This window comes from Portunus trituberculatus, chromosome 37, assembly GCF_017591435.1.
Source record: "Portunus trituberculatus isolate SZX2019 chromosome 37, ASM1759143v1, whole genome shotgun sequence".
Lineage (NCBI taxonomy): Eukaryota > Metazoa > Arthropoda > Malacostraca > Decapoda > Portunidae > Portunus > Portunus trituberculatus.
Window position 1 is genome coordinate 797,971 of NC_059291.1, and position 18,590 is coordinate 816,560.

The window sequence follows — 18,590 nt, forward strand, 5'->3', positions numbered from 1 at the left end:
GAGCTTAGAATATTGAAGATGGAATGGCGTAGGTCATCTGCTTTTGGAGTAACTAAGAACAAATATCAGATGTAAATGGAAACAAATGATAATATGGATGGTGCAGATGTGGCTTAAATATAAATCTTGACCAGGATGTGCAAATGGCATCTAAATAATTCTTGCTTTACTATTGCATAGAATTTAATGAAAGGTATTTACTAGCCTTACTAAAAATGTCCAGTTGGGGCAGTTATTCATCACTCTAGCTAAATTACTTAAGTATATCTAGAGATAAAGAGTAAAAATTAATTGAAATAGTTATGAACAACTGCTACATAAATACCTGGATTTTAGTAGTGGTAATATCTGAGGAGGATGTTCACTTGTGGCAATGTGAACAATAATTCTTTTCTCTGGCAGGCACTTGTCAAAGATAAGCACATTCAAGGTTTTCATTTTACTGATGAATGACCTTGACAGGAATTGCATCCAAAAAGACGAGATTTTCCGTTAAGTCTTGCTCTGGTCTTGCTACAGCTCAGCAGCAAGAGAAACTTGGAATGTGGTCTCAATCCTTCCTCATGGTGTGCCTGTGAAGCAACCTTGGGTAAGACATGTGTGGTCAAATAAACTTCTAAAGATTTCCTTTTATTTATTTGTTTATTTTACTTAAAAGAAAAAAAGGTAGGAGGACCACTTGTCAAAGGACAACAAAACTATAATAAAAAAAAAAGCCCCACTGAGATGCCAGTTGAAATTACAGGATAAGTAGTATCTGGAAGCCTCCTTCTTGAAGCTTCGAGTTCAAGTCATAGGGATGAGTGATTGAGAATACCGGTTATCTTGTGCATTAGAGAGGTAGTCAGAATAGGGGTAAGAAGAATGTCTTGTGCAGTGAGGTTATGAGAAGAGAGGTATGCAATTAGCAAGATCAGAAGAGCAATTAGTATGAAAATAGTGGTAAAAGATAGCAAGAGATGCAACATTGTGCAATGAAAAAGAGGCTGCAGATAGTCAGTCAGAAGAGAAGTTTATAAGGCAAAAAACTTTTGATTCAATACTGTCTAAAGGAGAATTATGAGTGGAACCTTCCCTATACGTGTGAAACATGCTCCATCCATGGACGGATAAGGCTTTTGGATAAAATTACCAGGTGAGAGAGAGAGAAAGAGAGAGAGAAAAAGAGAGATAGAGAGAGAGAGAGAGAGAGAGAGAGAGAGAGAGAGAGAGAGAGAGAGAGAGAGAGAGAGAGAGAGAAGATAGAAGAAAGGAAAGAAGGGAAAGGTTGAGTGTCACTGAAGATGGAATAGTTGTCTCAAAGACTGTGCAGATGGAATGGCTTAGGTCATCTGCTTTTGGAGTAACTAAGAACAAATATCAGATGTAAATGGAAACAAATGATAATATGGATGGTGCAGATGTGGCTTAAATATAAATCTTGACCAGGATGTGCAAATGGCATCTAAATAATTCTTGCTTTACTATTGCATAGAATTTAATGAAAGGTATTTACTAGCCTTACTAAAAATGTCCAGTTGGGGCAGTTATTTATCACTCTAGCTAAATTACTTAAGTATATCTAGAGATAAAGAGTAAAAATTAATTGAAATAGTTATGAACAACTGCAACATAAATACCAGAATTTTAGTAGTGGTGATATCTGATGATGATGTTCACTTGTGGCAATGTGAACAATAATGCTTTTCTCTGGCAGGCACTTGTCAAAGATAAGCACACTCAAGGTTTTAATTTTACTGATGAATGACACTTGACAGGAATTGCATCCAAAAAGACGAGATTTTCGGTTGAGTCTTGCTCTGGTCTTGCTTCAGCTCAGCAGCAAGAGAAACTTGGAATGTGGTTTCAATCCTTCCTCATGGTGTGCCTGTGAAGCAACCTTGGGTAAGACATGTGTGGTCAAATAAACTTCTTAAGATTTCCTTTTATTTATTTGTATATTTTACTTAAAAGAAAAAAAGGTAGGAGGACCACTTGTCAAAGGACAACAAAACTATAGTAAAAAAAAGCCCCACTGAGGTGCCAGTTGAAATTACAGGATAAGTAGTATCTTGAAGCCTCCTTCTTGAAGCTTCGAGTTCAAGTCATAGGGATGAGTGATTGAGAATACTGGTTATCTCGTGCATTAGAGAGGTACAGTAAGTCCTCGTTTTACACTAGAAATGCGTTCCTCAAAAAGCTATTGTAAACCAAAATTAGTGTAAACCAAACCCATTTTAACATGTATTAGATAGGAATACGTTCCAGCTCAGTATGAAAGTCAATCGAAAAAAGTGAACAAACATCCATCTCAACCTTCAAGGTTTCAATAATAGACAGGGTCTTTTCTGAAATGAGGCTCAACGAGAGTGGGGCATGCTGGCGTGTTTGGCTGTCTATCCAAATTTTAAGTAAACCCTACATCTGATCCATAATGGGTTCCCGATGTTTTGTCAGCAATTTTACCTGCAGGCTTGAAGCATTAGCTGCTGCCTCCTTAACACTTCAAGCATTCCTCAAAACAGTAGCAACTGTGATAAATTCTGGGAACGGCTTATGGCTGACGAGCCTTCCCCAAGTTCTTTTCTTTTGACTATATCAAGCTTCGTTTCCAACATTAAACTTTTCCTGGCTCGTTCACACTTACCCACTTCTTCAAGATCCAAATTACGTTTCGGTGACATTTTGGACAGAAATTGGTCTTAAATGCAGAGAATAATGTAAGTAAATCACCGAGCACAGTCTCACTGTTATATTTTCGTCGTGCTGGCGCGAAAGTGACTGGTTTGTTGTTGGTCCGACACTTCGACCAGTGCTTCCATGAGTTGATGAAATCTTACCCTAGATTCGAGTGTTTTACTCTAGATTGTCGAAGTTCCCCATTAATTGTTGATTAATGCACTCTTATCATACATAAGTTTAAATATTCCCCCCCCCACCCCCAAACACACACACAGGACTACACACTACAGCCACTACTGCAGCTGCTCTGTGTGGACTCGTCCTCGCAAGTGACTGATGGATGGATGGATGGATTTTGTTTAGGCGCCTCAACATCTGAGGTCATATGGCGCCGTTACAAAAAGGTAAAAAGAAAATATGAAAGAAAAGGAAACAAAGGGATTAAAAACTATAATAGTAAAAACATCGTAAAAACTAACTAAAAGCAATTAAAAATTATGCAATTAAAAGTATCTAAAAAACAAATAAGTAAATACAATAAAATTAAATAAAATTCACATATTTGGGAGAAGGCCCGCTTCTCCCAAAAAACTAAAAACATCATGGCCTTGGGCCAGGCACTCTGGCCCAAGGACCTTTGAGATATAATAGACACCGCCGCGGTAGAGGTAGCGGTGTCTTAAATCAGTCAAACTAGGGCACTCCACTAGTAGGTGCCGCACCGTAAGCGGCACCAGGCAATCATCACAGTAAGGTTGAGGGTCCCTGGTCAGGAGGTACCTTTGTGTAAGGTACGTGTGACCTATACGAAGTCGCGCCAATAAAGTCTGTGCACGGCGATCCCGGACATGGGTGTAAGTCCACTGAGGGAATGTGGAAGTAGTAATCTCTCCCATTTTTGAGGTTGCAACTCCCGTTAGCCATCTCCTCTGCCAAAGTGCAGCAACTGCCTCACGAATTACAGGAAATACATCTCGGAACGGAATAGGGGCAAGAGATGGAGCGCGACTTGCTGCCTCTTTAGCGAGGCGGTCTGCGTGTTCATTCCCTGGAACACCAACGTGACCAGGGACCCAACAGAACCCAACACGATATCCTCTTCTGGTAAGTAGGTATAGCCACTCCAGGGCTGATAAAACCAGAGGATTAAGGGAGACAGTGCAAGAGAGAGCAGTAAGAGCACTGCGACAGTCACTAAAAATTGTAAAAGACGAAACCGGGAGAGTAAAAATAATCTGTAAAGCTAAAACTATGGCAGACAGCTCCGCAGTAAAGACGGAGGCTACCGAAGGAAGGCTGCCACACCGATAAAAAGAGGAGAAAACTACACTAAACCCGACGCCTGCGTCGGATTTGGAACCATCAGTAAAAACAGGAGTGTCATTAGAATGGATAAAAAAGTGTTCTAAAAACCGAGTGTGCGACAGAGCTGGCAGAAAATCCTTCTTGCCATCCGTGGCAGGAGGGCATAATGAGATAACTGGAAGTTGCCAATAACCAACTCGCGGGAGACGGAAAGAGTACACAGGAGTGGGGTCGATAGATAACTCCGCCATGAGATTTGCAACTCTAAGGCCAAAAGGTTTAGGGAGACTTGGTCGAGTGACATACGCCTGCGAGCGCGAGTCCCGCAATATTGACAGACAGGGGACAAAATCAGGAAGACGGTGGGTGCGAAACCAACACCGGAGCATCGAAGACTGGCGCCGGAGGTCGAGCGGCCAGAAACCAGCATCCACTAGTAAGCTAGGTATTGGAGATGTCCGAAATGCACCCGTAGCCAAGCGGACCCCTGCATGATGCACGGAGTCAAGCGTGCGTAGTCGTGCATCCGTTGCAGAGGAGTAGATCTCACAACCGTATTCCAGCTTTGGAAGGATTAGTGTACGGTGAAGCAGCAGCAAAGTGTCCCTGTCCGCACCCCAAGAGGTGTGACTTAAAACCCGAAGAAGGGATAATGCCTGCCGACAAGACACCTTAAGAGAACGGAAATGGGGAACCCAGGTGAGACGGTTGTCAAACAAAAGCCCAAGATATCGAGTCGCCTCCACGCATGAGAGGCGTCTATTGGCGAGGTATAAATCCGGGTCTGGATGGACACCACGGTTGCGACAAAAATGCATGGCTACGGTCTTCGAGGTGGAGAATCGAAAACCGTTCATGTTGGCCCAACTGGACACCCTATTGATCGCCAGTTGGAGCTTGCGCTCAATCAGTGACATCCTAGCAGCAGCAAATGAAATACATAAATCGTCAACATATAAGGAGCTGTGAATGCCATCTGGGAGAGTATCAATAACACCATTTATGGCGACTGCAAATAATGTAACACTAAGAATACTTCCCTGTGGAACGCCATCATTTAGAGCAGTAGCCTCAGAGAGAACACTCCCCACACGAACCCGTAAAAAGCGTCTGGAAAAAACTGCTGGATAAAAAGAGGGTGGCCACGAAGGCCAAAATTAAATAAAGACTGTAAAATACCATGACACCAAGCCGTGTCGTAGGCCTTCTCCAGGTCAAAAAACACTGTTACTTGATGGTGGTGATTAGCGAAGGCCTCACAAATGGAAGACTCTAGGGATAAAAGAGCATCAGTAGTAGACCTCATCTTTCGGAAGCCGTACTGTACCGATGACAAGTACTTCCCCCTCTCCAAGTACCACATGAGTCTTACATTTACCATCTTTTCTAAAACTTTACAAATGCAGGATGTCAAAGATATAGGACGGTAGTTCGTAGCCTGGAGATTATCTTTCCCAGGCTTCGGAAATGGGAGAACCACTGCCACAGCCCAAGAAGATGGAAAGTCACCGGTATGCCAAATCATATTATAAAGATTTAAAAGAAAGTTAAAAGCACTGTCAGACATGTGGCGCAAGAAGGCATAAGGTATATCATCTGGCCCAGGAGAAGAGTCGTGACACTGGGACAAAGCAGTCCGCAACTCGGAAGCAGAGAAAGGGACATTATAAGACTCCTCCAGCGGAAGAAAAGTTTATGCCGAGAGATTCCATTCTCTGGCGGTGACGTGCGCCCGGGCTGCAGGATGCCTCCGGGAAACACTGGCAAAGTGCTCCGCGAAGAGGTCGGCGACAGTCCTAGGGTCTGCCACCGTTCGCCCAGCAGACAACAAAATTGGTGGGGAAGGAGCAGAATACTTCCCAGCAATTCGGCGGACTTTGTTGAAGACATCCGTAAGAGGGTGCGGACGTTTATGGAAGAGACATAGGCTTTCCACGAGGCTCTTTGTGCCTCTTTCAAAACGCGGCGGGCCCGAGCTCGGCAGCGCCGAAAAGCTTCCAGGCACTGCGGGTCCCCACGATGTCGCCGGAGACGAGAGAAAGCTGCCCGTTTCTCTTTCACCGCTGCAGTGCATGCTGCGTTCCACCAAGGAACGGGACGCTTAGTAAAGCGACCTGACGTCCTAGGGATTGTCTGAAGCGCTAAAGAAATTTAAAAAATCGGTAAAATAATCAACAGCCTCAGCACAAGTAGAAAAGTCAGCCAGCGGACGGATAAAAGAGCTAAGGTCTGTGAATCGACGCCAATCTGCCTTGTCTAAAACCCAGCGTGAGGGCCGGGACTGTGGCTCAGAGTTCACAGATTCCAATAAAATCGGAAAGTGGTCACTACTGTGTAAATCTGGTAAGACTCGCCAATTAAAATCAAGTAAAGAATTAGATGTACAAAGAGAAAGATTGATAGCTGTAAAAGTCCCAGTAGGACTGTGGAAATGTAACATCCCCAGAATTTAAAATCTCCAATCCCTCATCCTCAATAAAAGAACCAATTAAAACCCCACAGGGATTACTAGCACCTTCATCCCACAATGGGTGACAGCCGTTAAAATCTCCCAACAAAAGAAAAGGCGGAGTCAGCTGACGCACCAGGCTGTCAAGCTCACCCCTGGAGACAGGAAGCCAAGGAGGGAGATATAAACTGCAAATGGTGTACAGTCGTCCCATAAAGACCTTAACCCCTTCAATACGGTGACGCCTATGTAGGCGTCATGAAGCCCCAGTAACATATACGGTGACGCCTATGTAGACGTCACATTTCTTTTCTGAGCTTTCTTCAGTTCAGTTGTCCCGTATAGTGTGTTGGATACCAACTACACACGCCGTATGCTGTCCTTGAAATCCTAGTGCTCCTCCCACCATCCTTGTCTCCACCAATCACTAAAGATAAGCTACATGGGTCTAAAATTACCCAATGGCATAGACTGTTCCCATCTCTCTCTCTCTCTCTCTCTCTCTCTCTCCATTCCCTCCCTCCCCATCTCCCTTTCCTCCCCCTCTCCCTCTCGAAAGATAAGTTACATGCGTCCCACCTTGTAACATTCGTGAAAACACACAAACACACACACACACACACACACACACACACACACACACACACACACACACACACACACACAGCCAGATGACCGGGGTTCGATTCCCCGGCCGGGTGGAGATATTTGGGTGTGTCTCCTTTCACGTGTAGCCCCTGTTCACCTAGCAGTGAGTAGGTACGGGATGTAAATTGAGGAGTTGTGACCTTGTTGTCCCGGTGTGTGGTGTGTGCCTGGTCTCAGACCTATCCCAAGATCGGAAATAATGAGCTCTGAGCTCGCTCCGTAGGGTAACGTCTGGCTGTCTCGTCAGAGACTGCAGCAGATCAAACAGTGAACACACTCATACACACACACACACACACACACAAATACAAAAACAACAAATTTTCTAATCTCTCTCTCCTCCCTTCGTTTCCCTCTCCCTTCCCTCCCTCCCCCTCTTCCTCTCGAAAGATAAGCTTCATGGGTCCTGCTTGTGTCTAAAATATTAGCAAATGTCACACTCTCTCTCTCTCTCTCTCTTTTTCTCTGAAGAGAGAAGCGTCCACTTTCCTCTTCGAAGGCGATATAGTGACTAAAAAATAGCAGCATAATACACAAAGACGACAAGTATGACAAGCTTGCACGAGTTTCCCGTATATCATACAGGCAGGCTCAAGGTTTTCATTTTACTGATGAATGACCTTGACAGGAATTGCATCCAAAAAGACGAGATTTTCGGTTAAGTCTTGCTCTGGTCTTGCTACAGCTCAGCAGCAAGAGAAACTTGGAATGTGGTCTCAATCCTTCCTCATGGTGTGCCTGTGAAGCAACCTTGGGTAAGACATGTGTGGTCAAATAAACTTCTAAAGATTTCTTTTTATTTATTTGTTTATTTTACTTAAAAGAAAAAAAGGTAGGAGGACCACTTGTCAAAGGACAACAAAACTATAGTAAAAAAAAGCCCCACTGAGGTGCCAGTTGAAATTACAGGATAAGTAGTGTCTTGAAGCCTCCTTCTTGAAGCTTCGAGTTCAAGTCATAGGGATGAGTGATTGAGAATACCGGTTATCTTGTGCATTAGAGAGGTAGTCAGAATAGGGGTAAGAAGAATGTCTTGTGCAGTGAGGTTATGAGAAGAGAGGTATGCAATTAGCAAGATCAGAAGAGCAATTAGTATGAAAATAGTGGTAAAAGATAGCAAGAGATGCAACATTGTGCAATGAAAAAGAGGCTGCAGATAGTCAGTCAGAAGAGAGAAGTTTATAAGGCAAAAAACTTTTGATTCAATACTGTCTAAAGGAGAATTATGTGAAGCATGCTCCATACATGGACGGATAAGACTCTTGGATAAAATTACCAGCTGAAAGGGGGGAGAGAGAGAGAGAGAGAGAGAGAGAGAGAGAGAGAGAGAGAGAGAGAGAGAGAGAGAGAGAGAGAGAGAGAGAGAGAGAGAAAAAAAAACTAGCAGACACACTCAGAATACCTAATTTCACAGTAGCTATTTTAGTTAAACGTGAGATATGAAGTTTCTAGTTTATATTATTTACGTAAAGGTCAGACCCAAGATAGAAGAAAGGAAAGAAGGGAAAGGTTGAGTGTCACTGAAGATGGGATAGTTGTCTCAAAGACTGTGCAGAATTGCTACATGGAGGAATTGAGTTTTTGAGGCACTGAACAATACTATGTTTGCTCTGCCCTAATCAGAAATTTTAGAGATCAGGCATTCTGTTTTCTTCCTTCACTGGTAGAATTGTGGAGTTGGATATCTAATGAGATTGTCTTTCCTGTAGAAAATTCTATACTTAAGCCTTGTATGAATGTCTTTTTTAAACAATTTTCTTTCAATCTTGCCAGTTTTTTACCTATTCATTGCCTTTGCTTCTCTCCAATACCTTTTGGTGAGGTTACAAGTGGAGTAACACAGGGACCTGTATTTCTACCTATTATGTTTCAGATTTACAGAAATGATATACAGAGAAGATTAAATTAGCTATATTGATGTTTGCTGATGATGCAAAATTGCTAAGAACTACAAAGAAACAGATGAGTGAACTCTTGAAGGGGTGTTGATTTCATTATGTCCTGGGAATTCAACAGAAATGCAGGATATGCTGAGCAGCATCTCTCAGTTTCAGAGGTGCTTCTAACAATAGGAAAAGTGCCGGACTTGTATTAACTCCCAATAGGATTATTTTAATATGGACAGCAGTGATGGGAATACAACATAATGCTAAATTGCTTTATCGAGACAGTCTGGACACTTTCATATTGCACCTTGTAGTTTTTATGTTATACTACAACCCAAGAGAGGATAATGGATGATGGGTTGTAACAGTGCTATTGAATCTACCAATTCCATTTGTATTCACCTGCACTGACATTTTTTTTTTTTTTTATGTGAAATGCTGCCAGGTTAATCATAAATGCAGGTGAACTATGATTCAAGAGGAGCAACCTTTCTTAAAATCAATTTGTCATGTGAAAACTTGTAAATCTGGAATAACTTTGTATATACATATTTCAAATTTTTTCAGTGAATGAATTTTTTTCAATATCAAAATCTTAATGCATTGCTACAGATGCACATTCAATATCTGTATATTTGGACAAAAGGAAATGATTGTACTTGCAGCTTCAAAACTTGTAAATCATATGCTTATAGAACAAGATTCACCTGCACTCAATGCATTCAATAGCACCGATGTGTAGGTTAATACCTCACTCAATGACTAATTACTATATGTAACCTAAAGAGCCCCATGATACAAAAATCAGTTTTCCAAGGAAAATATTAACAGTACAAGTTTAGAAATATATCTGTATCCATATGCTACACAGGTGGGATCCTAAAACAATGTGTGGATGGTCAATAGGTGTACTATGCAACAGAAGAGATTTAAGCTTGTACATATTTTTTGTAATACAGGCAATACATGTCTGAGCAAGTGAAATGCAAAATTTACTTTTGAATCAAAATTTGAAAGCGATCAGTACAATACACAAGCAACATTTACTACAAAAGTTCATTAGTTAATGTAATTAGTGGCTGTGGGAAAATGCAAATCACAAGGTTGTGACAAATTTTATAAGTTAAAACCAAAGATGGTAAATCATTTGTAAAGCTGAAGTATTCCAAGAAAATTCACTGAATACTCTTTAGCAGATCCATCTTAACCACTGTTTTGGTTCTGACTTGCTGAAGGTTTAAAATGATTCATTATTCTGCATAATATATCTTATTTCAACATTAATGCTATATTGTCAAGGTAGAATAACCTAGCCTTCTGCTACTGTTTGTTGCTGTTCTTAGTGTTCCTGCTGTGACTGCTGATGGTGCTACTAACAGCAGTAAAGCTGTGTCCTATGCGAATTACTTCTCTAAACAGAACTGAGTTATCAGTTATATACTTGTAAGCAGTCATAGGTGTAGCTGACAGATAGAAATTTATTAAACACACATTTCATTATATATATATATATGTGTGTGTGGAGATGATGGTCTACTTGAGGAAGGGAACGCTGTCCATTGGTGAATCCTGGATGAAGTTGGCAATCTCCTGGGCCAGCACGGTGCCCTCCTCCACGTCAGTGCATGGCCGACACATGCAGTCAATGGGTGCTCGTGTCAACACCTGCCACCAAGGAACACAATGAACACATGCTGCTGCTGTTCAATACAATCACTTGATAGGTATGCATTTCCTATATGAGGAAACAAACTACTTTTCTTAAAAAAAAAAAAAAAAAAAAAATAATAATAATTCATCAAAAATATTGATTATTTTCCAGAGATCTTTTTTTATGTTCTATATAATACTTCTACCTATTTGAAAAATCTACACTCATTAATCATGATATAGAACATAACTGTCCTACTCATTATCTAAAAAAAATAATAAGCAAATGAAGCATTCTGAAATGTAAATTTACTTGCATTGAGGATAATGTGAGTGGAAATTTTGACATACCAGTTACTATAAATCAAAGTAATGAATGTACTTCTTGGAGAATTATAATGTACATCTGTAATTATGATGTTGAGACTCATTCTACGTTTCAGTATGTTTTCCTTTTGTCTTTGTTATTATTACTGTTTATCTAATTTGTCATAAGCATTTTTCAAAACAAACCAAAACTCCAAAGTACATAACTACCACAGTCTTAAGACGAATTTAGTCCCTTCATATTCTACAAAAGGCTTATACAATACATATCGTCGTTTATGACAATGACCTTACTTCATTCTGTCCCTCCTACTTCAAAAACCTGATGGACTGGCTTAAAGCTCGAGCAATTCATACGCACTAATTAGGAGGCACTGCTAGAGGGATGCAAATTACAGTATGTGCTGGCTTATATTTAGTTTTGAACAAGTTTTTCATGGCTTTACAGTGACCATTAGTAATGAGGAGAGTTGGAAATTTTTTTATCAAGCAGCAAACAAACATACAAACAAACAAACAAGAAATTGCTGATGAATGAGTGAAGCAATTTTTTCATGGTGATAATTGATTCTACGTGTTGATTTTACGTGGTACTTTCCAACTATCTTGGATGTTTTCTCCTCCCCCCCCCTCACCATGAAGTTCATTGATGTTATATAAGACACACTCACTTACCTAAGAATGTTCTACGAGGGTGTGATAATGTGATGCGTAACTCGAATGTTGCTGTCTGTCCTCATTAAAAGCTAGTGACGGAAAGATACTTAGTAGCGCGACCATTTTCACTATTGGAGAGCACTGGACAACTGAGAGTTGAGTGCGCCATCTTCTGAGCATCATCCATGACTCTCGAAGCTCCAGACTACGAAGCGAATTGTTTCGTAGGCAGTTACTTTGATAATTAAACTCGCTTTGATCAATGGACGTAGGAAGTAGAAGGGAATTATCATGTACTTAGTACTGAAATATTGATGATAAACTATGCTTCTTATGATTTAGGCTATATAGGTACAATGAAATACTAAAAAAAAAAAAAAAAAAAAAAATAAATAAATAAATAAATAAAAACTGAAATGTTAAGGAACCAAAGTTTAGGGTCATGCAGTATACAGTCATATATATGAATCATATATGAATGAGTTACGACACCACAAGTTCATGACGCTACCGAACTGTAGGCTGCAAGGCTCTATCTTTGCTACGGTAACTACTGTGCAAAATATTATCACCATTTTACTAACTGTTACGTATATATTCTTATACATTTCATGAATTCTCGCGTCTTAGAAACAAAAGTTGTAATAAAAAATAAAGGGGTGTTGGCCAGCGACAAGTCGCCACTCGCTCATCAGGCCGCACCTCAAGCCTAGACCTAGTTCCATCACTATCACTCAGCCGGTCTGTAGCTACTTATCAAAAGAACCAACGAACTCTATTGTAATGTTTTGAAGACCCTTAGCAGAGGCACTCACAGCTCTCCAACTAAGAAATACCACGAGCCGGAACTGGATTTGCAAGCACCATTACCATTGTGCGGTAAAGGAACGAGGACGGTTGGATGGATGTCTTTTCCCGGTAATAAGAAACAATTTGGACTCGCATGAAAGAAAATATCAAAAGGACATATGTATCATTGAAAGGATTCTCACGATGTTCTTTCCAATGATGACGGAAAATACACTTGAGAACCTTAGCAGCTAACTATGTAGAAATTGTTAAAGCTCGTGGATTGATTGACAGAAAACGAGGCATCGCAACACTCCAATCCTAGTAAAAAAAAGTAGTGGATAAAAGACTAAACAACAAGCGAGAGTATGATCCATATAGTATGTGGTAAATAGAAGAAATATCCAGACAAGACAAAATCAGTCAGCTTAACGCACCTACGTACTTCACTTGAACAGTTTTACCGCACAGTTTGAAAAAGCACATTCATGAAAAGATACGACAGTAATGAAATGATTAAGGCATTAACAGATGAGCACCACCACCGCGCCTTGCTTTAATTAATTCAGTATTCCTCCAAACCGCAGCATTATTCAGAATTTAATGCTACATCTCATTTATTATGGCCTAATTATCACATAATCGTAATCCGGTTATGAAAGTATATATGAATATCCAGAATAACGTAACTATCCACTGCTGCAATGTGAATTACTAATGGTTTACAATGCAAGGACCGCACAACACACGTCGGACCGGCCGCTCACCTCCACTGTCCGCACTACATGAAGATGCACGGCGCGGCGGGGTCTTGGCGTTGGGAACTCATTACGCGAGGGATTTCCTTGTGACATTAATTTTGCAGTATTGAAGTAATGGTAACATATACATCAACGACAATTTCAGATCTGAGCACAGCAAGCGTATTTGCTGCACAGGATTCGCTTACAGGCGTCAGTCTTTCATACTTTTGACTGGCAAACTCTGGAAATAATTTTGTCCCTTCTCCCTTCCATGACTTGTACTGCTGCAAACAAGGAGTATCAAGACATCTCTAACTATATTGTCATCCAATTTTTATACATTTTTTCACAGTTTCTTTTTGAGGGAGAGCGATAAGTTAACATGATCTTATTGAAAAAAAGTAATCTTGGCAGGCTTTCTTCACATGTAGGATGAAAACATGATACTATTTCAAAATGAAGCATGATGTTATGGAATGGCAAAGAAGACAATCCTGATGGCAGGGCCTGGGCTAACACAGAATGGTGATTACTGCAACAAAACTGACCAAATCTGCGTGGCTGGCTGACACACATGAACACCTGCATGGCTATTCCTGTGCTTGCCGCGTTACTCACTAACATGAGACACCTACACGTGCCACTGTCCATACCTTCTTTTCCTTAGGCTCCCCGGGGCGAGGCTTGGGGCAGTTGAGGGTGATAGCCGCCTCCCGCTCGCCGGACTCCTGGCAGCACATGCATGACCGCTCCGTCTGCCATAATTTGCTGCCAGACACCTGCAACGAGATGAAGGTGGTCACAATACGTCTCACGGCCAGGGAGGAACAACACTGAGGACTAAATTGAAATGTTGTGCTTTAGGATGCAGCTTTCTTCTTCCTATCATCCAAATGTACACTACAGCGGAAGCAGCACGCCATCCAGCCCAATCCAGCTCGGCACAGCACCCTGACCTGCACGTATGAAGTACATCGGCCCTGGCAGGCGAATGAAGGTATGGGCTTGGAGGTACAGCCCGGGTAGGACAGTATGTGAATGACAGGCCGCAGGGAGCACTCGTCAGCCCGTGCTACGTCCACGCCAATCACCACCAACACAGTCACCGCCGCCCCCACCACAGCCCAGGCCAAATTGCTGCTCATCGTGTAGTTGTGGTGTTCTGGCACAGCTGACTCACGCTCAGTGCTCTGTGAAGAGGCGGCGGTGGTGTGGTGTGTGGATAGAGCCTGGGTGGAGCTGCGAGGTGAAAGCCTGAAGGGAACCTTATATATTTTGCTGAGGGCAGCTCCGCCCTCGGCTCAGCAGGGGACAGAGTGGCACGGTAGCCCCCGGGGTGACAGGACCACATGCTGACGAGGCTCCTGCCTGGCCGCAGAGTCGAAACAGCATTGTTAGAGCAGTACCACTTGAGACACGGCGATCACACAGGTGTCTAAGTGACAGAAGGACGTCAAGAGTAGCGGCGAAGTAGTCTCGAGGGGCAGTAACAGACGGTAACAGTCTCTGCTTGATGGCGGCTGGTGGGCGGATGGGGGCGGGAGGGGCGAGACTCACACAGAGGCGTTAATGGGTCAGTCATGTTCTTATGTCCCTCAACCCAGCCCCGCACTCAACCCCCACAGGCCCCCTAACAGACCTCTCCTCCCCAACCCAACTCGGCCCAATTCTTTTCTGCCTATATTACCCAACACTCACGCAATGGAATATCTTATAATTATATAATATAATGTATATATATATATATATATATATATATATATATATATATATATATATATATATATATATATATATATATAGAGAGAGAGAGAGAGAGAGAGAGAGAGAGAGAGAGAGTGTGTGTGTGTGTGTGTGTGTGTGTGTGTGTGTGTGTGTGTGTGTGTGTGTGTGTGCGCACGCAAGCTAGAAAAAAAAAAATCATAGAATAGCAGTTGAACATCGACAGGAGAGTCTTCCTAAGGCAAGGACTGAACACCTAACTTAGCCAAGGTTGCTTCAAGACAATTCAGAGTTGCTTTGTCATTAATATGAATCGCATGAGTCAGTGTTGATAACCTTCACCTTTTGAGTTTCTTTCCGTGCAATATATATTTTTTCTTTTTAACCTCAACATCTTTCTTTTCTGTATACAAGGCTACTGATGTTTGTTCCTGTCCCGTCTTGACTGATTCTCGTTACTTTCACTTTCCCTCCAGGAGCAGCTGAGGTACATGCGCACTGAGACTGCTTGCACTCATTCTGTGATTGAAGACTCGCAATTCTTCATTAATACACTCAAGAATAATTCTTTTTAAGTAATTCACTCAAGAGTTATTCCTTTTAAGAAGTTATCAAGACTATTAAACTGGCGAGGTCACCCTTGTGCATGATGATCCTGAAGGCATGCACGCCATAACTGATGCATAAAGACGTAGTTCATTCTACTTATTCTGTCCAACTCTTCTCATCTCAGGACTCTTCTGAACACAGCCTCCCTCTGCCCTATCGCTCCTGTGTGGCCTGTGGCCTATTTTTGCACAGCTCAGAGGTGCTTGTGACGTTATTGTATTTCAGGACGTGGCCAAATCTTCCAATATTCCACGGAGTAACAACAGCTGCCGCGCCTGAGACTCCAGGTTACCGCGTCCCCTACATTAAAAAGATGACTGTCTAAAACAAAGGTTCCCAGACTTTCTCCATCAGTAACTAAAAAGTGATATACATGCTTGCTGGGCCAGGGAGACACCTCGTGGTGTAGTACAGGCAGTCACGACTAGTTAGCCTACCTGCCACACACATTTCTGCACTTTGCCTTTTTTGCTCAGTCTGAAGTTCGTTGCCTTGTTGGTTTGGGAGAATAAACCAAGAGATCAGTGTAATTTACAGTGAAGGAAAATGCAATGCAACGTACGCGCGTGTGTGTGTGTGTGTGTGTGTGTGTGTGTGTGTGTGTGTGTGTATGTGTGTGTGTTTGAGAGTTATAAAAGTGAATATAGAATGCAGTAAAATGAAATCTTTGCTTCATATATTTGTACGAGTATTTACTAACAAAATATGTGTTGGGAATTAACATTAATCAAAGTATTACGATTTATTCACAATAGTAATATATTACACTCAGACGGAACACGGGCCTAATGTGTTTGAGATGTGGAATTTTGTTATAGTACATTTCGCACTATACAGCGACTGTTTAGGACCGAAAAACTATAATAATGTTATCTATCGATTTTCAGTCTTAAAGTAGGGGAAAATTACAAATATTGATGCATTTCTTTTATAATCCTCCTTACTTTTCGAAAAGATGCACGAATTTTGGAAAAAAAAGGTTGAAGAACACTAAACTATATCCTGAGAAAAAAAAATACAGTAAAAGAGATAAGATAAAAATGACCAACATCTCTATTATTACGGAGGCTAAGAATAATACCAAGACTAATTAAGTAATTCAGAGATAACGAAACGAACGACGATCACGAGAGCTTCCACGATAACAGTGTGTACGATAAGATTTGATTCCAGATTCCTCGATAGCGCTCCGAGTTTCCAAGATAACAATGGCATTCCAGTTTCCTCGATAGCGATGCGAGTTTCCAAAATAACGATGCCTTTCCACGATAAAGATGCCCTTCCAGTTTCCAAGATAATAATGCGAGTTTCCACGATCAAGATGCAATTCCAGTTTCCACGGGAACGATGCGGGTTTCCACGATGTCGATGCGGTTCCAGTTCTCACGATGCGATTTCAAGACACAATATTGAAGTCCACTTGCCTACACAGGTACTGGGACGAACCCTTTCACCCCGTAAGGATCCACCCAACACCCTTGAGTGCGAGTAAAGTGACGCTGCCACCTTCCTGCGCTGCAATTGAAGTCCACTTGCCTACACAGGTACTGGGACGAACCCTTTCACCCCGTAAGGGTCCACCCCACACCCTTAGGTGCGAGGAGAGTGGCGCTGCCACCTCACTGCGACGCAATTGAAGTTCACTTGCCTACACAGGTACTGGGGCGAACCCTTTCACCCCGTAAGGGTTCACCCCAGACCCGTGAGTGCGAGGAGAGTGACGCTGCCACCTTACTGCGCCTCACACGGGTAGCCATGAGCATGACCCGCCACACCACTCCCCAAACACTGTCAGTGAGTCCTTTTCACCCCGTAAAGGACCACTGGTATTGTCAGTGCCTGGCTGCATGGCGCACAGCGTGCCCTCGTTCATGGCGAGTTGTTCAGCCCGATGTCATTATAAGCAGAGGTCCCGTACACACCACTCACCACCAGACTCTATGCAAGGAGCCCTTATCACCCCTTAAAGGCCCCTCACGGCATCATCTGGTGGACGGTAGACACGGCAGACTGCTTAAGGCGACGCCTTGCCTAGTGTGAGGCGCTGCAAGTTGACGACAATCAGTGAGCTTGAAGCCGCGAAGGAAAATGAGTCCACGTTAACAATGGGATTCCACGACAGGTTGCGATTCCAGTGTCCACGGTAAAGATGTGTTTGTCGAGGATAACGATCCGTTTATCGAGGCTAACGGTGCGGCGATGGCGATGGCGAAACGATTCAAAGTATTATTACCTACACAGGTACTGGGACGAAACTTTTCACCCAGAAAGGGTCAACCCCAGTCCCGTGGTTATGAGAGCAGTGACGATGCAACCTTGCAATGCCTCACACGGTCGCCATGAGCAATGACCCGCCACACACCACTCCCCAAACACTGTCATGAAGTGAGTCCTTTTTACCTAACCTAACCTAACCTAACCTAACGTAAAGGACCACTGGTACTGTCAGTGCCTGGCTCATGGCGCACAGCGTGCCCTCGTTCATGGCGAGTTGTTCAGCCCGGTGTCATTATAAGCAGAGGACCCGTACACACCACTCACCATCATATTCTATGCAAGGAGCCCTTATCACCCCTTTAGGGCCCCTCACGGCACCATCCGGTGAGTGGTAGACATTGATCTCTTGCTTATGGCGACCCTTGCCTAGTGTGATGCGCTGCAAGTGGACGACTAGTAGTGAAGCTTGAGGCCACCAAGGAAAAGCAGGACCTGCAGCCAGCCCCAGGCCTTGGGCCCCAGGCCGGACCCGACAGCCACCTCCTTCCCCCGTGCGGCGCCCAAGGCCGTCACGGCCCTCAACATCTTTAGGCCGAAAGTTCTCAATCGTCGTTTTAATTTTGATTCGAATATAAAATCGTCGATGGTAAATGAAAAATAGCTTTGGTGTGAAAGTGTGCAAGAGTTAGCTGATTAATGAAACAAGGTGAGGCAGCTTTGCTCCGGAGTATTTAGTGTACTTTGCATGTTGCTGCCGTGAATGTGTACGTGTTTGTAGGTAACTGGATAGAAACAGTAGACCAATGGTAGTTGTGTAACTATTGGGGAACTTTTGAAAATTAGTTAAGCTTCTGGATAGAGTGGATGAGTGCACACAGGTTTGCTTGTCTTATACATAAACTGCCAACTTGTAAACATAAATTTTTC

The 18,590-nt window shown here is 42.6% G+C and overlaps 1 protein-coding gene across 3 annotated transcripts; it reads right to left on the bottom strand.

Annotated features, from left to right (window-relative positions):
* Positions 1-7,659: 7,659 nt before the first annotated feature.
* Positions 7,660-14,373, bottom strand: LOC123513810 (bursicon-like). 3 transcript variants are annotated; one of them, XM_045271165.1, is made up of 4 exons: positions 14,072-14,373; positions 13,769-13,894; positions 10,487-10,614; positions 7,660-7,801 (listed from the first exon to the last, which is right to left on the bottom strand). In XM_045271165.1, exons 1-4 carry the CDS (start codon positions 14,258-14,260, stop codon positions 7,780-7,782), a joined length of 465 nt encoding a protein of 154 aa, XP_045127100.1. In that variant the 5' UTR covers positions 14,261-14,373; the 3' UTR covers positions 7,660-7,779. The 3 variants fall into 3 exon arrangements, 2 of the variants coding, with proteins under 2 accessions (XP_045127100.1, XP_045127101.1); XM_045271166.1 differs by having other exon boundaries at positions 7,666-7,801; positions 10,441-10,614; positions 14,072-14,371; XR_006677446.1 differs by lacking the exons at positions 7,660-7,801; positions 13,769-13,894; positions 14,072-14,373 and adding an exon at positions 11,602-11,846 and having other exon boundaries at positions 10,414-10,614.
* Between the last annotated feature and the right edge of the window lie 4,217 nt (positions 14,374-18,590).